The sequence below is a fragment of the Carcharhinus amblyrhynchos genome, unplaced genomic scaffold, assembly GCF_965287045.1.
Source record: "Carcharhinus amblyrhynchos unplaced genomic scaffold, sCarAmb.v2.hapA scaffold_44, whole genome shotgun sequence".
Taxonomy (NCBI): domain Eukaryota; kingdom Metazoa; phylum Chordata; class Chondrichthyes; order Carcharhiniformes; family Carcharhinidae; genus Carcharhinus; species Carcharhinus amblyrhynchos.
This window is the reverse complement of record NW_027649785.1, coordinates 820,230-845,170: the sequence shown is the minus strand read 5'-3', so window position 1 is coordinate 845,170 and position 24,941 is coordinate 820,230. Positions and strand designations below refer to the sequence as shown.

The following is a 24,941-nucleotide window of genomic DNA, read 5'->3' as shown; positions in this document are numbered from 1 at the left end:
CCGGTGACATCCCGGTAAATCTTTTCTGTACCCTCTCCAAAGCCTCCACATCCTTCTGGTAGTGTGGCGACTAGAATTGAACACTATATTCCAAGTGCGGCCTTGCTAAGGTTCTGCAAAGCGTCAACGTGACTTGCCAATTTTTAAACTCAAAATCCCAGCCGATGAAGGCAAGCATGCTGTATGTCTTCTTGACTACCTTCTCCACCTGAATTGCCACTTTCAGTGACCTGTGTACCTGTACACCCACATCCCTTTGCCTATCAATACTGCTAAGGGTTCTGCCATTTACTGTGTATTTCCCTCTGTATTAGACCTTCCAAAATGTATTACCTCACATTTGTCCGGATTAAACTCCATCTGCCATCTCTCTGCCCAAGTCTCCATCTGATTTATATCCTCTGTATCCTCTGATGGTACTTATCACTATCCGCAAATCCACCAACGTTTGTGTCGTCTTCAAACTTATTAGTCAATCCAGTTACATTTTCCTCCAAATCATTTATATATACTACAAACAGCAAAGGTCCCAGCACTGATCCCTGAGGAACACCACTTGTCACAGCCCTCCATTCAGAAATGCATCCTTCCACTGCTATCCTCTGACTTCTTTGACTGAGCCAGTTTTGTATCCACCTTGCCAGCTCACCTCTGATCTCATACGACTTCACCTTCTGCATCAGTCTGCCACGAGGGACCTTGTCAAAGGCCTTACTGAAGTCCATTCGACAACATCCACTGCCTTACCCTCACAATCATCTTCATCACTTCCTCGAAAAACTCAATAAGTTCATGAGACATGACCTCCCCTTCACAAAACCATGTTGCCTCTCACTAATGCATCCACTTACATGCAAGTGGGAATAAAGATTGTCTCGAAGAATCCTCTCCAATAATTTCTCTACCACTGATGTAAGGCTCACCGGCCTGTAATTACCTGGATTATTCTTGCTACCCTTCTTAAACAAAGGAACAACAGTGGCTATTCTCCCATCCTTTGGGACCTCCCCTGTGGCCAGTGAGGATACAGAGATTTCTCTGAAGGCCCCAGCAATTTCCTCTCTTGCCTCTCTCAGTATTCTGGGGTATATCCTAACAGGCCCTGGAGACTTGTCTACCTTGATGTTTCTCAAGAACCCCAATACCTCCTCCTTTTTGATCTCAACATGACTCCAACTAACTACGCACCCTTTCCCAGATTCATCATTCACCAAGTCCTTCTCTTTGGTTAATACTGATGCAAAGTACTCATTTAATAACTTGCCCATTTCCTCTGGCTCCACACATAGACTCCCTCCTTTGTCCTCTCCCTGGCTCTCTTGCTCTTTATATATCTGTAAAAAGCCTTGGGATTTTCCTTAATCATACTAGCCAATGCTTTTTCATGACCCTTTTTAGCTCTTCTTATTCATTGCTCAAGTTTCTTTCTACTTTCCTTGTATTTCACACTTGCTTCGTGTGTTCCCAACCTCCCAGCTTTGACAAATGCTTCCCTTTTCCCTTTGACTAGGCTCACAATATCTCTCATTATCCAAGGTTCCCAAAACTTGCCATACTTATCCTTCATCCTAACAGGAATATGCTGGTCCTGAACCCCTATCAACTTAAACTTGAAAGCTTCCCACTGTTCCATCACAGCTTTACCTAACAACATTTGCTCCCAGCCCACTCTGGCCAAATCTTATCTGATGGTATTAAAATCAGCTTTCCTCAGTTTATAACTTTGATTTCTGGCCCATCCGTATCATTTTCCATAACAATCAAGTTCTGATTGCTTTCTGCAAAATGTTTCCCTGCTGATACTTCAACCGTTTGCCCGACTTCAGTACCTAAGATTATACAGGACCTCCCTCTCTCTTGTAGGACCTTCTACGTAACTTAAAATGTTCTCCCAAATGCATTTTGAGAATTTTACTCCCGCTAAACCTTTCACACTATGATGACCCCAGTTAATGTTGGGGAAGTGGAAATCCCTCACTATTACTACCCTATTACTTTTCTCTGAAATTTGCCTCCATATCTGCTCTACTATTACTCTCGGACTGTTCAGGGCCTCTCAAACATTCCCAGTAACGTGCTTGCTCCTTTTTGGTTTTTAAGTTCTATCCATATGGCTTCATTTCATGAGCCTCCTAAGGAGGAACATCGTCACTCCTTACTATTGTCATTGATTGATTCCCTGACTAAAATTGCAATACCTTCTCCTCTTTTACCTGCGTCCTTATCTTGCCTGAGTTCCTATATCCTGGAATATTGAGCTACCAATCCTATGTGTCTCTCTCAACCATATCTAAGAGACAGCAATGACGTCAGACCCCTATGTTTTAATTTGTGCCTCAACTCATTTGCCTTGTTCATCAGACTCTTTGCGTTAAAATAAACACCATCCAATCTTGCCAAACTCCCTTGTGCCTTCTCCCACCCCCCTGTCAAGTTAGATTAAACCCTCCCCGACAGGACAAGCAAACCAGTTACATGGAGGGACTGGAAAAGATGGAGAGTTGTCCTCTTTAAAGCTGATTTGATAAAGGTACTCAAAATCATGAACGGTTTTGTTAGGGTAAATGAAGAATGATTGTTTCCAGTGACAAAAGGGTTGGCAATTGGTGGACACAGATCAGCAAAAGAAGCAGAGGCAATAAGAAGAAACATTTTTTTACACAGCGGATTGTTGTGATCTGGAATACACTGCCTGAATGGATGATGGGAGGGTGGTTTAATTGTAAATTTCAAAAGGGAATTAAAATACTTAGAATCTCTACAGTGCAGAAGGAGGCCAATTGGCCCATCAGGTCTGCACTGACAACAATCCCACCCAGGGCCCAATCCCTATAACCCCATGTATTTACTCTACTGGTCCCCCTAACACTAAGGAGCAATTTTAGCATAGCCAATCCACCTAACCCACACATCTTTGGACTATAAGAGGAAGCTAGAGCACCCGGAGATAACCCATGCAGATTACAGGGAGAAAATGCAAACTCTGCACAGGCCCAAGTCCGGAATTGAATCCAGATCCCTGGCACTGAGGCAGCTGTACTAACCACTGTGCCAACATGCCATCCCTAACTTGAAAATACAAAGCAATGAAGAAAGAACAGGGACATGGGGCATAATGGAAAACTGCCAAAGAATCAGCAGGCGTGACTGGCACCCTCTATCATTCAATCGTTAAATTGGTTTTTTTTTATCTTTTCAATCAGATGCTAGCGAGTGAGGCAGAAGCTGGTGCAGAGGACGAGAAGGAAGTAGAAGAGCTAAAGAAACAAGGAATCACTCCCTTACCAAAGCCGCCACCTGGAGTTGGGTTATTGCCCACACCACCTCGACTGCCAATGCCTCCTCCTTCGAATATCCCCAATCCTCCTCGGCCTCCCATGATGGGGCCGCCTCCACCCCCTGGCCCCCCGCCACCTGGCCCACCGCCAATAGGTCCTCTGCCACCAGGCCCTCCACCCCCTGGACCACCGTGTCTACCAGGTCAAAAGAAGATCCCCTCACTCTTTGAGATAGTTGTTCAACCCACTTCACATCTGGTTCATAAAATGGGAATGAGGTAAGCATTTTGTGTTCTACTCTGAAAGTTTGGCACAAGCCTATTACATGTGTCAACAACTCTGCTTTTTTTTAAAATGATCTTTTTTAAAATATATGATGTGATTAGAGATTGTGCCAAAAATCTGGTTGGGGACCAGTAATATTTTGCTTAAAGTAGACAAAGTTTGAAATCCCAATTTTCCAGTAGGATTTATTTGATTTATTTTTGCCACATGTATTACATACAGTGAGAAGTATTGTTTCATGCACGATACATAGTATAGCTTTCATAGAGAAGAAACGAGGGAGTGCAGAATGTAGTATTACGGTCATTGTCAGGGTGTAGAGAAAGAGCAACTTAATACAAGGTAGGTCCATTCAGAATTCTGATGGCAGCAGGAAAGAGGTTGGTTCTTGAGTCAGTTGGTACATGACCTCAGACATTTGGATCTTTTTCCCTATGGAAGAAGTTGGAAGAGAGAATGTCTGGAGTGTGTGGAGTCTTAATTATGCTGGCTGCTTTGTTGAGGCAGTGGGAAGTGTAGACAGAATCAATGGATGGGAGGCTGCTTTACGTGATAGATTGGACTAGGAGAATAAAGTCAGAAGATTCCATGCTTTTAAATAAACAAAATAAGCTTTACTATATAAAACCTGAAAGTAAAACAATCTACAATTTCTATCTTATATGCTTAACATTCAGAATTAGAATGAGGTAAATATGACAATTTTCCAGACAAACTAGTTGAATATACCACACTTTTAAATGGTAGATACAACCAAAACAGACCCCATGATTTCTCAGCTACCCATCCAGATATCAGTGACCATTGTGAGTCTCAAAATCTCATTAAAACTCTGTCTCCCTCACAAGGGATTTCAACTCTTCACTTTCAAAGATCTAGCCTTGGAATTATCTTGAAAATCACTGACTGGACTGCTTCAACGACTGCTCAGCTCCCAAATCTTTTACAGACCACTATCTTTATTAAGGTCATTACCTACCTGGTTTTCTCTGAACTCCAGTCACCTAGCTGCACTGAGGTATAAGTGGTTCCTCAAAGTCTGAGCTCTAGTCCTCTCCAGCATAGAACAAGAGATCTTTCAAAATTTTTTCAGCTCCCCAGGACATCTCATGAGCTCTAACTTCACCAGATGTCTCCCTGGCCACCTATGTGAACTGCAAACCACACAAAGTCCAAACTGCTCTTAACCCCTTCACCCAGCAAACACACAGACAGATTGAAAGCAGAGAAACTTCTTAAGCTCTTCCCATTTCCTTGATGACATTGCCTTTCAAGATTCACTTAATATTTTTAAACTAATTTAGTTCTAATTCCCAAAACAAAAATCTCTGTGGACTGCACTTCTTTGCAAGCAATGGAGCCATCACATCTCCAGTTTTCCAGCTCAGTAAGCCATCTGCTGTTTCATAGCTCTATCTCTCTATTCTGACTTCATTAAGGGTAACCTTCTGAACTACAATTTTCTTTTAGATGTGCTGGTACTCTCTCAAGGTAACCTTCACAGCTATAGCCTTCCCAGAACTAAAATACTTCTAAAATATTAAGTGAAACATGAATTTGTTATTGATCACATCATGACTCACCAAATAGATCTATTTCTTCAAGCCACTGGTCAAAGTACCCTGTTGACATTCTTAAAACAGGAAATTGTTCATGTGTTGTAAAATGCAAAATCACTGGAGTAAAATTCTGAGTGTATTCACAGCTGGTTGTTTCCGGATAAAGGAATTGAAGACCATGGCTGAAATGTTGGGGTTTAATTGAATCCAGAAAGGTCACAAAGGGGATGTTCGCTGATGACGGCACCATGTTCAGCACCATTCACGACTCCTCAGATACTGGAGCAGTCCATGTCCAAATGCAGCAATATCCAGGCTTGTGCTGATAAGTGCCAAGTAACATTTGTGCCACACAACTGCTAGACAATGATCCTCTCCAACAGGAGAGGATCTATAACCTTTACCCCTTGACTTACCATTGCTGAATCTCTCACTATCAGGATCCTGGGGGTCACCATTGATTAGAAACTAAACTGGAGCAGCCATATCTGCGGGAAGGGCAATTATGATGTGAATGTTGTTCCTCTGTTCAAGAAAGGAAATAGGAATGACCCTGATAATTATAAGCCGGTCAGTCTTACTTTGGTGGGCCGGTAAGTTAATGGAAAAGATCCTGAGGGATAGGATTTATGACCATTTGGAAAGATGCAGCTTAATCCGGGATAGTCAGCACGGTTTCATGAGGCTAAGTCTTGCCTCACAAATTTGATTGAATTCTTTGAGGAGGTAACTAAGTATGTGGATGAAGGTAGAGCAGTTGATGTCGTATACATGGATTTTAGTAAGGCGTTTGATAAGGTTCCCCATGGTGACTCATGAAGAAAGTAAGGAGGTGTGGGATAGAGGGAAATTTGGCCGATTGGATAAGTAACTGGCTGTCTCATAGAAGACAGAGGGTGGTGGTGGATGGAAAATTTTCAGACTGGAGGCCAGTTACAAGCGGTGTACCACAGGGATCAGTGCTGGGTCCTCTGCTATTTGTGATTTTTATCAGTGACTTGGAGGAGGGGGCTGAACGATAGGTCAGTAAATTTGCTGATGACACCAAGATTGGTGGAGTAGTGGATGAGGGAGAGGGCTCTTGTAGGCTGCAAAGAGACATTGATAGAATGCAGAGCTGGGCTGAAAAATGGCAGATGGAGTTTAACCCTGATAAGTGCAAGGTGATTCATTTTGCTAGGACAAATTTGAATGCGGATTACCGGGTCAATGACAGGAATGTGGAGGAACAAAGAGAACTTGGGGGTTCATATCCACAGATCTCTGAAGGTTGCCACTCAAGTGAAGAAGGCCTTTTGTGTGTTAGAGTCTAAGAGCCATGGGGTTATGCTGCAACTATACCGGACCTTGATGAGACCACATTTGGAATATTGTGTGCAGTTCTGGTCACCTCACTATAAGAAGGATGTGGAAGCATCGGAGAGAGTGCAGAGGAGATTTACCAGGATGCTGCCTGGGTTGGAGGGTAGGTCTTATGAGGAAAGGTTGAGGGAGCTTAGGCTTTTCTCTTTAGAGCGGAGGAGGATGAGAGGCGACTTAATAGAAGTCTATAAGATGATGAGGGGGATTGATAGAGTGGATGTTCAGAGACTATTTCCTCAGGTGGATGTAGCTGTCACTAGGGGGCGTTACTATAAGGTTCATGGTGGGAGATATAGGAGGGATGTCCGAGATAGGTTCTTTATTCAGAGAGTGGTTGGGGTGTGGAATAGACTGCCTGCTGTGATAGTGGAGTTGGACACTTTAGGAACTTTCAAGTGGTTATTGGATAGCAAGTGGAACACACCAGAATGATAGGGAGTGGGATAGCTTGATCTTGGTTTCAGACAAACTCAGCACAACACCGAGGGCCGAAGGGCCTGTACTGTGCTGTACTGTTCTATGTTCTATATCAATACTGTGGCTACAAGAGCAGGTTAGAGGCTGGGAATCCTGTGGTGAGTAACTCACCTCCTGACTCCCCAAAGCCTGTCCTCCATATAGAAGGCACAATTCAGGATTGTGATGGAATACTTACCTGGATGAGTGCAGCTCCAACAGGACTGAAGAAGCTTGACACCATCCAGGATAATTTTGCCCACTTGATTGCTACCCCTTCCATAAATATTCAATCCCTCCATCTCTGATCCACAATAGTAACCATGTGTACTAGAAACAAGATACACTGCAGAAACTCACTAAGGCTCCTTAGGCAGCACCTTCCAAACCCATGACCGTTACCATCCAGAAGGACAAAAACAGCAGATACATGGGAACCTGTGACTTGGAGGTTCCCTTCCAAGTGACTCACTATCCTGACTTGGAAATATATCGCTGTTCCTTCACTGTTGCTGGGTCAAAAGTCTTAGAACTCCCTCCCTAACAGCACTGTAGATGTACCTACACCACATGGACTGCAGGGGTTCAAGAAGCTAGCCCACCACTACCTTGTCAGGGCATTTAGGGATAGGTAATGAATGATGCCCTAGCCAGCAACATCCACATCCTGTAAATGAATTAAAAAAAAAACAAAGGGTCTGCAGGCTTTTCACCTTACCATCCCTCCTTAATGTCTATCAGGAGGGGGTAGTGTATAGACTATTTGTGAGCAGCAATTATTGTAGTAACTTGAATTTGATTGTAATAGCTTATATATTGGTTTCCAAAACAGTGATTGTATTGATGATATACCTGCATCCTTAGCTGCACATTGTTATCGCTTATGCTTAAAAACTGAAGTTTGGAGTCACCCCAAATGCAAACTCTGCTGAATTTGATTTCATGACATTTTTGCCCATTGATGGCCTATTCTTTCTACCCTGAATCATCCTTACCCCTGAGCTGAGGGATGTTAGGTTAAAGTCATGCACTAACATTTGCAAAGGTAAGATCTCTAATGCATTTTTAATGGAGTGGTGCACTGTTAGAGATGTAATCTTCTTTAGTGAATGCTAAAAGCTGCAATGAGTTGGCATTTGTAGGAGAGGAGATCAAATGAATGAAAGGATTTTTTTCACCCAAAACTTCCTTGAAGTGAATGCTGTTTTTCCCAAAAAAATGCCAAAGTGTCAGGTTCTGACTCTAAACTGGCGGGTTTTTTTGTCCAGATCTTCCCCCACCTTGCCATGTTAAAGCAGGGGAGCTGGTTTGACACTGTCATTGTGAAGGTTGGAGTCTAAAGGCGCTGTTTAGTCCAGCTGCACAGAGCTGGCACCCAATCTCAAAATTAAGGTGAAGACATCCCTCCTCCATTAATGATCGCTGGCATCCACGCCCCCATTCCCAATAAGGCTTTCCTATAGTCTCCGTTCCTTCTGGCCCCATCCAATCTGGCACCACCAGGTTGCTGGTGTTAGGGTGCAGTGCTAGGGCCATGTCCCAGTCCACCCAGGGGGCTGTACTGGCCTCTGAGACCTTCATGTGGTCATCACGTCTGGTTTCTGTTTTTGGGGACCAGTAGTGATTCCCGCCAGTTGTAATGTCATGCCTGTGGATGGGAACATATGACATTCCCAGAATATCTGGCAATAAGCCAGATTTGAATATTTAGATACATGTTAATGATGGTAATTGGGTTCATGCCCCCTCACTGGGCGTGACCTAATGACGTTGCTGGCAAGAAAGATCTCATTCTGAGACTATCTCATTATGGCCCCCTCACAAGAGCTTCTGCTCATAAGGAGTTTGAGTTTGTGTCTGTGCCAAATTGGGCTAGAAAATTGCCTGAGATGTTTCGGATGCTGCAAAAAGGAAGGTTTGTTGGGAATATTTGTTGCTGTAGAATGTTTGTTTCCTAAGATCAATATAGCCCTTTTGCCTCTGCATCACCCTTTTCAGCTGTGACAGCTACTCAGCCACTTTCTTATAAAACTGAAACCATAAAACCATAAGATGTAGGAGCAGAATTAGGCCATTCGGCCCATCGAGCCTGCTCTGCCATTCACTCATGGCTGATATGATTCCCATCCCCATTATCCTGCTTTCTCTCTGGAACCATTGATCCCCTTATTGATCAAAGAACAAAGAACAACACAGCACGGGAAACAGGCCCTTCGGCCCAACGAGCCCGTGCCGCCATTTTAACATTGAGTGCCCTCCTCTACCCATGACCTTTGTCTACGCCTATTGGGGAAGATTGAGGGAAGACTAATTTAGGGACAATTTGTTACACCAATCAGCCTAAGAGCACGTTTTTGGGGTGTGGGAGGAAACCAGAGCACCCGGAGAAAATCCACACAATCACGGGGAGAACGTGCTAACTCTTGCAGACACCGACCCAAATCCATGTATTTGCACAGCAAACAGTGATAGTCACTGAGCTGTCATGTTGCCCGTCAGATGGTCCAGTTTAAGCGTACACTAACGATGTGAAGCACTAGGCAACTCTCGAAGCAACATCCAAGAGCAGCCCTCGCACGACCCACCGCGTGTATGCCCCTTGTTGATCAACAAGGCGGACCGAATCTTCTGTGAAGTAAAAGAAAAGACATCAATAAACATGCAAAACTTAGACATTTATGGAATCCCCAGAAGGTCAGAAATAAAGCAAGTGAGCCATGAAATATTTTGGAAGGTCCATAGGAATCAGTTGATTCCCAGGGACGTCCCAAAGCTCTTGATCTTTATTTAGAAAAGTCTCCTGTATCCCTCCATCTCTAGTCCGCTCATGTGCCTGTCTAAGTAAGCCTTAAACAACCCTAGTGTGCCTGCCTCCACCGCCCTACTTGGCAGTGCATTCCAGGCCCCCACCACCCTCGGTGTGAAAAACCTCCCTCTAACATCTGAGTTATACCTCGCCCCCCTCACCCTAAGCCCGTGGTCCCTCGTAATTATTGTATCCAACCTAGGAAAAAGCTTACCACTGTTCACTCTATCTATACCATTCATAGTCTTATACACTAATCTATCTATCTCTGTCTTAAAGACACTCAATGACCTGGCCTCCACAGCCGTCTGTGGCAATGAGTTTCACAGATTCACCACCCTCTGGCTGAAGAAATTCCTCCTCATCTCAGTTTTAAAGGAGCGTCTCTTTGCTCTGAGGTTGTGTCCTTGAGTTCTAGTCTCTCCCAATAGTGGAAACATTCCCTCCATGTCCACTCTGTCTAGGCCTCTCAGTATTCTGTAAGTTTCAATTAGATTCCCCCCCATCCTTCTCAACTGAGTATAGATGCGGTCTTCTCAACTGCTCCTCATATGATAAACTCTTAATTCCTGGGATCACTCTTATGAACCTCTCCTGGATCCCCTCCAAGGCCAGCATACCCTTCTTTAGGAATGGGGCCCACAACTGCTGACAATATTCCAAATGGCGTCTGACCAGTGCCTCAGCAGTAATCCTTACTTTTTTATTTTAGTCCCCTAGAAATGAATGCTAACATTGAATTTGCCTTCCTAAATGCCAACTGAATCTGCATGTTAACCTGAGAGAGTCCTGAACCAGGATTCCCAAGTCCCTTTGTGCTTCAGAATTCCAAAGCCTTTCCCCATTTAGAAAATAGTTTACACCTCTATTCTTCCTACCAAAGTGCATAATCTCACACTTTCCCACATTGTATTCCATCTGCCACTTCTTTGCCCACTCTCCTAGCCTGTCCAGTCATTCTGCAGTCTCCCCACTTCCTCAACATTACCCTGTCCCTGTACATATCATGCCCTCAGTTCCATCTTCCAGATCATTAATGTATATAGTGAAAAGTTGTGGTCCCAGCACTGACCCCTGTGGAACACCACTAGTCACGGGTTGCTACCCTGAAAAGGATCCTCTTATCCCCACTCTCTGCCTTCTATCTGTCAGCCAATCTTCTATTCATGCCAGTACCTTGCCTCCCACACCATTGGCTCTTAGTTTACTTAGCAACCTTCTCAAAGGCACCTTATCAAAGGCTTTCTAGAAATCCAAATAAATTATGTCCACTGGCCATCCTTTGTCTAACTTCTTCATTACCTCCCCAAAGAACGCTAACAGATTTGTGAAACATGACTTCCCTTTGACGAAGCTGTGCTGACTCAACCTTAGTTTACTATGCATTTCCAAGTACGGCCAGATTCTGATGTGTAGAATGAATTAAACTCACAGAATCTTATGAAACTACAATTTGCTGTAATGTTTGGTTTTGTGCAGGAAGAATGCAATTGTCCTCAAAGGGTAAGGTTGTAAAAAAACTAAGGATGAGTTTGCGAATAACATTACCCCATTTCTTTTTCCACATAGGCCTCGATTCCCACCACCGCCTCCTGGGTTCCCAGGGCCTCCGGGACCTCCCGGGCCACCAGGACCTCCTCCAGGTATGGGACCAGGAGCCGGTCCCATGCCTGGCCCAATGCATGGACCCATGTCAGGCCCTGGCCCAGAGGATATGCCATTAGGCCCAGGACCACCAGTAGGACCAGGCCCTCCAATGCCGCCATTCATGCAAGGAGATCCAGGAATGATGCCTCCTGTTCCCTCTGAACCCAATTTCTATGAAAACTACTATCAGCAACAGGGAATGCAAATGGACTTTGGCCAAGATGGAGAGGAAGGTAGGATGCCCTTTCCAATCCGGACATTGATGAATTTTAGCAAATATTAATTTATTTTGCAATAAATGAGAGTCACAAACAGAAAATGTGTTTACCTTAAAATTGGAGATTGATTGCTTGAAAACCGATGAAGGGAATGACTGACAAAACTGAAATTTCCAATTTTACAGATTTAGTGGTTAAAAATGCTCTGACCTTTTTCTTCCTCCTTCGCAACAATCAAAATGCACTAGTGCATTGGGGATTTTATATTCCATTCTCTTTCTTCGTCATGCTGAGTTATTCATCTGACCTCTTCTTGCCATTGTCTCTTTGGGAAGAAATCATTGGACCAATAGTTGCCCAGAATCCTGTGTGGCTCCACCATACTGGCAAAGTTGGAAGAGCAAAATGATCTTACAACTCCTTTAGCGAAAGTTTATTTATCAGTGTCACAAGTAGGCTTGCATTAACACTGCAATTAAGTTACTAGTCGTCACATTCTGGAGCCTGTTTGGGTACACTGAGGGAGAATTTAGCATACCTTTGGATTGTGGGAGGAAACCGGAGCACCCGGAGGAGATCCACGCAGACACAGGGAGAACGTGCAAACTCCACACAGACGGTGACTCAAGCCGGGATTCGATCCCCAGTCCCTGACGCTGTGAGGCAGCAGTGCTAACCATTGTACCACTTGCTGCTTTGATGTAGTGCAAGGAAAAAATGGAGAGATTTCCCCCTTCATTAGATGATGAATTAGAAAAATGTCCATTTTTTTGCTCAGTGGTTTCTAGACTTCAGAGTTGTTTCAAGGAGGGACTTGACAAATTAGGCCTTTATTCTCTCAAATTCAGAGAGTTGAGGGGTGATTTGAAACAAGTCTACAAAATATTTACAGGGTGGATAAAGGCAAACTGTTTTCACGAGTTGAAGGCTCTAGAACCAGGGGCTATAATCCAAACATTAGGGACAAGCCGTTCAAGAGAGATGTTAGAACTTCTACACACAGAGAGTGGAGGAGATTTGGAACTCTCTTCCCTGAACAGGCGATTGATGCTGGTTACATTGTTAGGTTTCAGTATGAAGTAGACAAATTTTAATTGAGCTGGGGTATCAAGCTGCAGATCAACCATGATGTTATTGAACGGCGGAGAGGGCTCAAGGGGCTGAATGGCCTACTCCTGTTCCTATGTTCCCCCCAGCCCACCAACAATAAACTGTATGGAGCAACATTGAAACAGCAGGATTACCCCAAAAAGTGACTATTGAACTGCTATGAATTGAATAGAAATATAACAATGTGTTGAAACCTTGAGAAAAGGTTGAATTTGATGATATGTATGAGAATTCAACCAGTTCCACAGAATGCAAGCTTACCCTTCAATGTTGACTGTATTACCAGGTGACTATGAAGAGATGCATGAAGGAGACGGCCAGCCAGTTCTGCTGCCACAGATTGAGGAAATGGATGCTGAGGAGAATGGAAGTGTCTCACCCAATCAGAAAGGCAATGTAAATATCCCTGATTTCCTTCCTGCGGCTCAGCGAGCACTTTTTCTCCGCATCCAACAAAAACAGCAGGAGGAAGAGGAGAAGGCAAAGAGAAGAGCTGAGGGCAGCCAGCGGGAGAAGGAAAATGAGGAGGGTGAGTACATAGCTTTTATATTCCAATTAGGCCTCTACTCACAAGTAACGAGGAAGCAGATTTTTTTCCAGTGATCCTTAAATGGTGTGCGATTGTAATACACAATATTTGAAATCTTGTTGCAAGTCTGAGAATTTCATACCTTGTGTAAACTGTACTTTCCTTCGGTCAAACCAGTGCTGAATGTGTTGGTCAAATGCATAACGGTAGAAACCATTCATTGGGGTCAAATTTCAAAGCAGTGGTCAGAGACTTCATTTTAAGAGTCCTTGTCAGGCTGTAAGGTGCTGCTCTGCCTAAAGATGGACTACAATGCACATTTTTCAGGGAGAATTCTCCCTCTCCCATGTGAACTGCATCTCCTTCAACATGGACATTAAGACCCATGTTTTGCAACATGAAGTAGGAAGGGAAAAGCTGTTTGGCTGATTAATCCAGACAGAATCTTCACTGTCTTTCCCCCACCATCCCCAATACAGCATCTAGCTTTGAAATTCTGTCAGTGAGTTTGTCTTTGCTCTTCTGCCCAGAAGTCTGTTCCACCGGTTAATACTCTCTGTACTTTTACCATCCCCATAAAGACCAATAACTTTTAAAAAGATGAATTTTGCAAAAGATCAGCAACAATAACCAAAGGACAAGATTTCACTTTTTAAGACATTTACTGTAGCGCAACCTAAAATCAAGACAGATCAATTGTCAATTACCAGGCATCTCAAACCTCAAACTAAAGAAAAGGTTCCATTAACTAGCTAACGTAAAATATGGCTCATAAAACACTCCTTTCTGTTCTGCTGTTCTGGTAAATATGTAGCATTAATGGAACAGTCTTAATGTTACTCACAGCTCACCAGCAAAGGTTCACCACTCTTCTCCACAGGAGGTTGAAACGTCCAGTGTCCTTTAACAGTCGTTCCACTCCACTGGCGTTCTGGAACTTGGCAAGACACACCTCAGTGAATCCCCATTTTCCCTAAATCTTCATGAGCCCTATGCGTTCCATTTCTTTTCTTTGGAACAGAAACAGTACCCTCAAAATCATCCTGCTTGAGCTTTTCCACAGCAGGGTTTTCCCTGCTTCTCCACAGCAGTAGATTCTGCTCAGTGAGGCATGTCTGTTTTACAGGAGGTGCTGGAAACTACACTCAACACCCACTGGGATTCTATTTGATTTTTTATCTCCATGGCAACCTGAGATACTTCTTAGGATGGAGATGTTTACCAGGAATACACTACCCCCTTTTCAGAACTTTGTTTCACGACAAGTTAAAGGGATATTTTAAGAATGAAGTATCTTGTAAAATTCATGCAATATGAACATTTTTTTCCAGTTTGAAACCCAGTTCCCTGAAAATAATTTCTGAGACTCGGGTTCTAATCCCACCAGGGCAGATGGTGGAATATGAATTCAATAAAAATCTGGATTTAAAAAGTTGACATAGTGAAGTTTTTCTCTACATTTTAATATTTTTAAAAAATTAATTCATGGGATGTGGGCACCGCTGGCTGGGCCAATATTCACTGCCCATCCCTAATTGTCCTTGAACTGAATGGCTTCCATTTCAGTTAAAAGTTAGTTTATTTATTAGTCACAAGTAAGGCTCACATTAACACTACAATTAAGGTACTGCGCAATACCCCTAGTCGCCACAGTCCAGCGCCTGTTCGGGTCAATGCACCTAACCAGCAAGTCTTTCAGAGGAGGAAACTGGAACACCCGAAGGAAACAGGGGGAGAAAGTGCAAACTCCACACAGACAGTGACCCAAGCCGGGAATTGAACCTGGGTCCCTGGCGCTGTGAAGTAGCAGTGCTAACCACTTGCTACTGTAACACATTGCTGTGGCTCTGGAATCAGGTAAGTACAGCAGATTTCCTTCCCTAAAGGACATCAGTGAACCAGATGGGTTTTCCAACAGTCGACAATGGTTTCATGGTTATCAGTAGATTTTTAAATCCAGACTTTTATTGAATTCATATTCCACCATCTGCCCTGGTGAGATTAGAACCCGAGTCCCCAGAACATTACCCTGAGTCTCTGGATCACTAGCCCAGTAGCAATACCACTACACCACTGCTTCCCTGTTAATTGTTTTATCTTGCAAGGCTGTGCTGGACTATTAGAGAAACTGATTGTATGTAAAATGACAACACAAAGTATATTAAAATTCTGTGCTTTTTCTTAAGTTGATCAAAGTATCTCGCCTCAGCTGGAGTAACTGCTGCAGTATGAAGTCATGCGTTGTGTGTTTTGTAGGTGATGGTGATAATTGGTACTCAAGTGATGAAGAAGAAGGCGGAAGTAGCATGAGCTCCATATTAAAAACTCTCCGTCAGCAATCTGCTAGCAAACCTCAAGCGCAGGCCCAGTGGATAACACATAGCAGCAATGGTAACAGCCAGAGTGCTGCTGATCCACGTCTTCAGAAGGAGAGGCAATTGAATGTGAACCGACCCGTGGATCCTCGGATTTCAAGGGATCCCAGACTTTCTCGAAGCACAGAGAACACATCAGGAAGCTCTGGATCTGATGCAGCTGCTCCAGAAAGCTGGACTGGAACTGTGCTGAAAGGAGATGCTGCTCAACAGATTGCTCCTGCCAGTGTAAAACCTCAAGCAGCAGTTAGTGAGGAGGAAGGAGAGAGGATTCTGAGGGACAGGGCAGTCACTATCCCGCTTGATCCGCTGCCAGGTTTTCCCCTGAGGGATCCTAGGTGTCAGCTTAAACAGTTTAGCCATATTAAAATGGACATCTCCCTGGGGAAGCCTCATTTTGCCAAAAGTGTTTTGTGGAGCCCTGAGGATCTGATCCCACTTCCTATTCCGAAGCCAGATCCCATTGCTGTTCCTGTGCCCTTCCCAGCATTGGACCCTCGGTTAAACCGTTCTCCACAAACTGGACCTTCGGACCCCAGGCAGCGCAATACTGAGCCAGTAGTGGAACCTCTCCAGCCAGCACCTGCTTCCGCCCTCCCAGACTTGGGCTTATTGTCCAGACTGTTGAAGAGTGTGGATGCTACAGCAACCAAGCTGACTACACCAAGCGACAAACCTTCTGACCCCAGGGTGCGAAAGACACCTGCTGACCCAAGACTGCAGAGGTCCACTGCTGGACCCCAACCCTCCAGTTCACAACCTGGCAAGACCATGGAACAAACCGAGCCCTCTGTTGCTCCTGTAGGGAAGGATTTGGGTGCTGGACTTGCACCATATGATCCCAGATTGGTTACTGTTGGTGGGAAGGGCAGAGGAGGAGGTGGGGGACAGAGTACTATGCTGAGTGGCATTAGTTTGTATGATCCAAGAACTCAGAGTGCTCCCAGTGCAAATGTCAGAAGTGTAGAGCCTTCCATTGAAGGTACTGTTCAGCCTAAAGGTTCGGATATACCGAAAAGCACCATTAAGCCGAAGGAGCCGTTGTTTGTAAGGAAATCAGCCTTGGATCAACCGGGAAATGAAAAGTCAGGTTCAGAAAGTTGCACAGATAGATATAACAGTTATAACAGGCCCCGGCCAAAGCCAGCCACTCCTGCTGCCCCCTCACAGGAGACGGCTCAGACTGGAGTGCACAGCCTCCCAGTGCAATCTCTCTTTGGACTGGTTCATCCACAGTTCTCTGAGGTAAAGCAGAGCAGTAAATCTGGCTCAGGTAGCCCCTTTGGTGGGAGCAGCCCTCATGAAGAAAGCGAGCAGGACACAACCTCACTGAAGGATGTTTTTAAAGGTTTCGATCCAACTGCATCACCATTTTGTCAGTAAATTGTAAAAGGACAGTGAATGCTGCATTTAATCGCGCGTGCGTGTATGTGTGTAAATATATATATATTATATATATATCCTCACAGAAGGGCTGGACACAGTGTCGGGCAACGTTTTATCATATTCTTTAACTTTGTAATTTAATACCGTGGTAAATGTGAATATGATTTAGAAAGCAGTGATAGAATTCTCTGAGCTGGAGTTTAGTCAGTTCAAAAGACCAATATCTGAACGCAATGTGTGATTTAGATCATTAATTCAGACTCTTGAGAAACAGGACCCTTAGAAATGTCCAACTATTGGCTCTTAAACATTCTTTCTGAAAGAAAAGTCAGTCTGCTGAAAGATGGGGGTTTATCTGTGACAAGATGGTGAGCTCCTATCCATGTTGCAAAAACAAATTTGAGTAGAAAATGAGATTGAATTTTCTTTTGACAGGGCTCTCTTGTTAGAAACACAACAGTGTAGTTATGTGTAGAAGTGCATAATTGACATTGAATGTGGATATAATATGTTCTGAGTTGAATGGTGTATTTGTGCAGTGACCCTCCGACACATTCAGATGAGAGGCTTGTTCTGCAGATTCCCGAGTTTATTTCATCCTGCTTGAGGTGGGGGTGAGGAGGTTGCGAGGCTAAGATATGTCACTGTGTCACATAAGTACGATCGCCTGCGGCCTCTGAGGCACCAGCTTATCCCCACTCTGCGAGGTAGAACCCCCAAAAAGATTTCACACATAAGGCTGTGAAACTCCCCAGACTTATAAACAAAAGAACCCTCTCAGAAATGTTGAATGTCTTAAACATGTATTTTAAAAATACACACATATATTTGTATATAAACTGTATTCTTGATAAACCGAGGGACAGAGTATTGAAGAATAACAGAGAATCTTTCAAAAAAATTAAATAAAACGAAGCACCTCTTGATCTCTGTTCCCCTGGAAATGGTGGCAAGAACAGGCCATTGTTTGTGTGCATTCCAAATCGTGTCCAAATTGGACACGGGTGTCTTCCAGGTTACCAGGGCTTTCTCAACGCCAGATTCCACGATCCATGACATTTCCACAATAGACTCCAAATACTGTATATTGAAGCATTTCTTCTGTGGAGAAATCGTACGCAAGGTGCTGCTTTGTTTTACTTTTATCTTTATATGGTAAATATGTACAGAATGCAGAGAAAAAGGCTAGCATTCACACAGTTTTAGGCCTGTTTGTATCTGTAGCTTAGGCACTGAAGAATCAGAGATTGATGGATTAGTGTAGAATAATCTGTGAAGAAAATAAAAATGTTTTTTTCTGTCATAAGGCTCCCTCCGACATTTCCTAAAATCCAGATTAGATGAACAATAACAAAATAATTTTGTTTTTAATAGTCTGTGTAAATATGTAGGGTTTGCTGTTAAAATGTATATTGTAACAGAGTTTCCATAAACACTGCACTAATGCCGATGAAAGTGTTTAAATTATTTTTTTACTTGTTAACTGTAAGGTGCTTCTGTGCATTGCTGCACTTAGTAGCAGGAGCAATTCTCCCGTTACAGTGCTGTACTTTGACGCTGTGCTTCCTTGTCAGGCGTTGTGAATTTTCAAAGTTCCCAAACAGATCCGATCGGGCTAACCATCTGAATCAGCCTCAGCACCGCCAAGGGGCGGCATGGTGGCACAGTGGTTAGCACTGCTGCCTCACAGTGTCAGGGACCCAGGTTTGATTCCCGGCTTGGGTCACTGCCTGTGCTGAGTCTGCACGTTCTCCCCACGTTCTGTGTAGGTTTCGTCCGGGTGCTCTGGTTTCCTCACACTGAAAGACGTGCTGGTAAGGTGCATTGGCCATGCTAAATTCTCCCTCAGTGTACCCAAACAGGCGCTGGAGTGTGGCGACTTGGAGATTTTCACAGCAACTTCATTCCAATGTTAATGTAAGCCTACTTGAGACACTAATAAATAAACTTTAAGCGAGTCACATTCCTTTATTACCGCGAGCTATCGTGGGGAAAGCTGTGGAGCAAATGCGTTCCCAGCAAATGCTGCTGAGCTATCAGCAGAGCTGTGTTGATGGGCAAGTCAGACAGCTGACATAGCAATAATCTGTTAGTGTCAACAAGGTTTGGACTGTGACCAGGATTCACTGCTGGCCTTGGGAATTGGCACCACAGGGTTAGCTTTTGACTGTGAGGCCAGCTAAAGGTGAATAAGGATGGCTAAGACTCAGTGGGATGGGGTAGCAACATTGTGATGGTTAATAATGGGTGTACGCTCAACTGTGTGTACTTGGGGCCAAAGGCAATGGTGTTTTTGTCGGTTAATTAGTTGGGCAGTGTTAAAATCCTGTTAGCAATACGTATGGTATAGACGACTGTGAAAACGTGCGACACTAGGATCAGAGGCAACTTTGCACTAGGAAGACTGTCTGCGGAGTTTACTTGGCAATGATGCTGTCTAGAAGTGAGGTGGCGCTATAGCTTGTGGGATAGCAATTACCTTATACAGTTCAGCCAAATATATTTTTATTACACATTTAGTACAGTGATTAACATGTAGTGTACTCGAGTGGTGTAATCAATATTTATTACACAAAGTTGCAATTCTGTTTGACCATTCAGCACCCAGTGTGAAGCAGCTGGCTGGTGTCACACAGTGCATTATTCTAAGTTGTGTTTACATTCTGTATGAACTGTACGTAATATTTACAATATCTGATATTTTGAATGTTTTAACAGGCCTAAGCTGACATTGGAGTGCAGAGAGTGTTGTGAGATGCAGGAGCACTGATTCCTTTAAAACCTGTAGATCTGGCGCTCTTCTCTTTTATTTACTTCCAAAATATTTGTTCTATATCACTAACATTTTGGAGATTATGTCCTTTTTAATGAAGTGTATTTATATCTTTTATGTACAAATTGCTGAGGATCTGTATAAATTATTTGCACTTTTCCATTTCAAAATGTGTGCGGGGTGTTTGAGAGGAACTCCTATTATCTTGGATACTTGAGCAATGTAAGCAACCAGCCATTTATTACAAGGAGCGAGATTTGCCTGGGGTTTAGCAATACCACAAGCTCTGTCAAGCTTCATTCCAGGGCTAGGGTGGGCTGATATTTGAAGCACATTTTGTTGCATAAATATCACTTGAAATAATTATGACAATTATCTTAATTTTATTGATTTTTTTAAAGTCTGATGTGAAAGCTTCCTCACTCAGCTTTCATTTATCTCGATAACTGATATTCAGAGTAGAAAAATGGCCAAAAAAAATGTTGTTGGTTTGTGAAGCTTTGATTTGTGGCCCTTATATATCTATCAGTGAACAAGCACAGTCACTGAGCCACCTTGTCTTTGCCAGTTATCGAAATGGGAAACAAGGTGTGAATTCTAAACAACATATCCATTCTGTGCTTGCTTTTGTCGCAAGATGAAAGTTGTAACTTCTAAATGTCCAAATAGGAATTTTTCCATTTTAAGAAATTTAAGCTGTTTAAAAAAAAGTAGAGATCCAATCCCTTTGCACGTGCAATGTTAACAGCACAGGGCATCCAGCAATGAGCTAACATGGGCAGGATTTTCTGGCTGCGCTCGACCCAAAACCAGAAAGTCCCACCTGAGAGCATCCCTTTGCACGGTCTCTCTCTGTCTCTCTCCCAGCCCTCTATGATTCCCATGCCGGACAGGAAGGGAAAATTCCCCTCATAGTTAGTGTAGATCTAAGATGGCTCTGAAATTTATAATATCGTTCCCAGGTGACAAATAATAAAATTACCCTTTGGCTATTTTCACCAGTCTAGTCAGGGCACCAGTTGTGATCCAGTTGAATCCAAATAAAATTACCTTTGATGTGTTGCATGTTAATAAAAATGCAATGCATTCTCCATTCTACGTCCAACAGAAATTGGGGTTAATTTTTGGGTTGGCTGAAGTTAAAGCAATCTGTTTTACCAAGTTTGCGGCTTCTGAAGTCTGTGACTGTAGAGTGTAGTCGATGCAACATTAGCTGGGAGAATATACTCTGCATTATTCATGTTCCATCAGTGTGCAGTGTTGTTATTGGGAGGAAATTAGGGGCTTGTGCTTTCAATTCTATATAAGGGTTACTGAAAAGCTAGTTTGGAGTGACGTCCTGTACATGGTTTTATATTGGACAGTGTTATACTGGGTGGAGAGGATGGTTTTATTTGGGATTTGAGCCTGCCATCTTACCGCTTGCAGCAGTCGATTCCCAGGACAAAGCATGAGACCAGGTCCAAACTTACTGATCAAGGTTTAAAATTGAGGGTGAATCTAAATGCAAGATGTCCTTCACAGGGCAGTGGTATCACATTAAAATGTTATTGAACCAAACTTGGATTCAGTTTGAAATTGCCAAGCAGGCCACCACTGTACGCACTGCATTTGTGTAGACATTTTAAACCATTTGTACTGCAAATGTATTCTTAGATTAGGGTTACTCAAAAGATTTGAGGCTGGGACCTGATGCTGTGTCATTATCAGAGAACGCTCTGTATTGACATTCATTAATGGGTTTGATAAAGGAGTGGGATGCGATTAAAAAGATCCATGGAGAGAAGTTGGTCAAAGTATAACCCTTGATGTACACAGGATGAAAACTCCATTGCTGCTTTGATTCCAATCCACCTTGTGACTGGTGATTGGTTTAAACATACTGTGTATACAGTGGTGTGCCAATTCTATAATGAACCAGAAGAATTCAACTCAATTCAAGTGGTTCCTCCAATAGGATCACAGAAGTCTTGGTTCACACCTTCCTAGTTACACACTGGTTCCTTACTGCTGGATTGGTTATTAATTAGATTGGATTGATGTAAATGCTGAGTTTTAATGGTTTGCCTAATGTACGTTACAATATTAGCCAAACCTCACACCTTTTCTTGGGCCAAATACAGCATTTGCACTGATTCCAGCTAACCTGACAAGCAAACGCAGCTACAAGTTACATGACTTTGCTATTTGACTAGTGGCAGCTAAAATCACCGCAAGAGATTTACAACATATGGTAAAGTGTTGCCTCATGCTGGGTCCAGTCTCTTCACACAACTGCCACAAATCTGTTTTCCTCGTGTATGTAAAAGAATCAGTCTTTGTATTTAACTGTCTTTAAAATTATCATATTAACTGGTTAAACTCTATGTATCTTTCAACAGAAGATGCTGTTTGAAGAGGGGCGGCATGCGGAAGTTAGTTTAAGTGTGTTACTTTGCACCCTTAAACATCAGAGTCACATGTCATTTGTGCTAGATAGATTATATTGTCATGTATCCTTCATCTGTTTTTAACCAAGCTAATAAAAAAGTGCAGTATTGATATTTTATTCTTGGTGATGGGTACGTCATCTTGGTCTTTTTGAGGCTGTGATTAGTTTCGGTGCTGATAGATTATATTCACGTTCTCGATTGCTGGAAAGCGAGAAATTATACATTGAGAACAGCACCAGGCTCTATCATGGCTCCTTCCATGGTGAAGAAATATATCGTCCAGTCTCAGAAATGAAGGATTATAACTTGGGCAGGGAAGTGATGTGCTCTTGGCACTGGTGGAGTTGAATTGCTGTAAGAGTGGTTGTGAAAGGAGCCAACTGTGTGTGTGTGTGTAAAAAAAGTGCTGAGAGTCTGGGTAGTGTCAATCTTCAGCTGAGATACAGTTCACTGCAACAGCATCAGGCTGGAGGATAGGATTGGGTGTTGCAGAGATATTCTTTCAGCCCAGTGACGGTGGAAGTCTCCTTTGCAGGCATGAAGGTAGATGGGGTTCGATGACAATCCCCCAAATCAGTCTCTCTCGCAGAATCATAGAATCGCTACAGTGCAGAAGTGGAGGGGGGGGAGGGAGAAAGAGGGGAGGGGCTGGAGGGGGAGGGGGGAAGGGAAGCAGGGGAGTGGATGGGGGGGGGGAAAGGGGAGGGGGGGGGAGGAGTGCGCCCACTTTCAGTGGCTGTCAAATTGACAGCTGCTCTGAACTTTTATGTGACTGGCTCCTTCCAGACCCAGAATGGAGAAGTCTGTGGCACTTCACAGCCAGCACTAAACAGCATCAAATTTAACCTGGACCAGGACCACCAGGAAGCCCGGGCTACAGGGTTCACAGTCATTGGGGGACGCCTAATGTACAGGGGGCCATCGACTGCACACACGCCACCCTCTCAGGCTCCCTCTGTGGAATAGAACCCTGATTTCCCTGTTACCCGTGGTCACCATGGGAGGCACAGATAGTACCATCGAAAATTGATAGGGCAGACATTCAAATGAGTCATCACCGTTACAAGGATATCATGGAAGGTGTGGAGCTTCTTGAGTGTTGTTGGAGCTGCACCCATTCAGGCGTGCCTTGTAGTTGGTGGACTGGCTTTGGAGAGTCAGGAGATGAGTTACTCACCACAGGATTCCCAGCCTCTGACCTGCTGTTGCAACCATTGTGTTTACGTGACTAGTCCAGTTGAGTTTCTGGTTAATGTTAAATGCAACTTGTTAGCATTGAGGGGAAGGCAAGTGAGCACTTGCATATGTGCTAATGGGGCAGCGAGGGTGGGGCGTGGTTCCTCTATGATGATTGGGGGCAAGGGAGAGAGCGGGAAATATGTAGCCTTCGGAGACAGTGGGAGATGGGGGCCATGTGCAGCGGTTGGGGGGGTTGGTGAAGGAGTTCCTGCCACTCTGCCTGTAATTGGTGGGGGGGGGAAACAAGGGGGTCAGTAACATTAAGGGAGGATACAATGTCCACGGGGGCCAGGGGAAGGCATTATCCAACCCGGGAGGGATGTGGCAGGGGAGCAGCATTCGTTAAATTTATTTTTTTCTGCGCTTGTGCAGTTGGAGGCTCCAACCAGAGCTGCAGGATTTTGGGCGTGTCAAACCCCACCCACAGGCTTCTGCAGTGAGAATCAGACTCACTGAAAATTTTGCAGGTGGAGTGTGTATGGTGGGGGGTTGGGGGGGGGGGGGGGGGGGTGGTCTAAAAACGCACCCAAAAGACGGATCTGAAACTCTCCCAGCTTCAAGACCATCCAACACAGGCAAAAAATGGTAAAATTGTATTCAAACTCTCACAGTTTAAACCTATTGGGAGCTTAAACAAAGATGATCTTATTGAAACATGTCAGGTTTTCAGGAGGTCGATGGGGTAGACACAGAGTGTGTCTCCCCTCATAGGGAGAATCTAGAATTCGGGGAATAGTTTCAGAATTGATGGATGAATTTGAGAACAAAAATCTTCAAGAAATCTTTACCGGGAACAAACTGCGGCATCAAAGCTGAGAACAAACTGAACAATTTGTGAAGATTATAAGAGGGGTGAGACATGGATCCCCTGGTTTGATAGAGATGTTCAAAATCATGAGGGGGGAGCTGGACACACTAGACAGGGAGAAACTGTTCCCGCTCGGGAAAGGATCGAGAACGAGAGGAACACGGATTTAAAGAGATTTGCAAAAGGAGCAAATGTGATTTGAGGAAAATCTTTCCCACCCAGCGAGAGAGTGGGGCCTGGAATGCGCTGCCTGGGAGTGTGATGGAGGCAGCTTCATTCGAGGCATTCGAGAGGGAGTTAGATGATTATTTGAACAGAAACAATGTGCGAAGGGAAAGGCAGGAGATTGGCACTAAGTCACACTGTTCATTTGGAGAGCCGGTGCAGACATGATGGGTCAAATGGCCACCTTCTGCCCCGTAACAATTCTGTGATTTGTTGAATTTGTGCAGTGGAATATTCTTTGAGAGATTAAAAACCTTCTTGGATTATAAGTTAGAAATCGCAAGTTTAAAATTATAAAATGATACCGTTCTGAATACCAACTCTGAAGAGAAACTGCAAAAGGTTTTGGACAAGATCAGTGAGTGAAAGTGGGAAGAAAGTGTAAATTGTGAGAAAACAAAATGTCCAGTTGAGTCTTGGAAGAGAACCATAACCATAGGATCATGGAATCCC

General features: G+C 43.8%; 1 protein-coding gene across 1 annotated transcript in view; it reads left to right on the top strand.

Annotated features, from left to right (window-relative positions):
- The window catches only part of zc3h4 (zinc finger CCCH-type containing 4), a 66,503-nt gene extending 44,171 nt beyond the window's left edge, over nt 1–22,332 (top strand). Inside the window, exons 9-12 of the mRNA XM_080181993.1 lie at nt 3,204–3,556; nt 11,316–11,626; nt 13,008–13,250; nt 15,507–22,332. Of these exons, the coding sequence (XP_080038119.1) occupies nt 3,204–3,556; nt 11,316–11,626; nt 13,008–13,250; nt 15,507–17,008 (2,409 nt within the window). The 3' untranslated portion in view covers nt 17,009–22,332. The remainder of the gene's footprint in view (nt 1–3,203; nt 3,557–11,315; nt 11,627–13,007; nt 13,251–15,506) is intronic.
- Nucleotides 22,333–24,941: the final 2,609 nt, after the last annotated feature.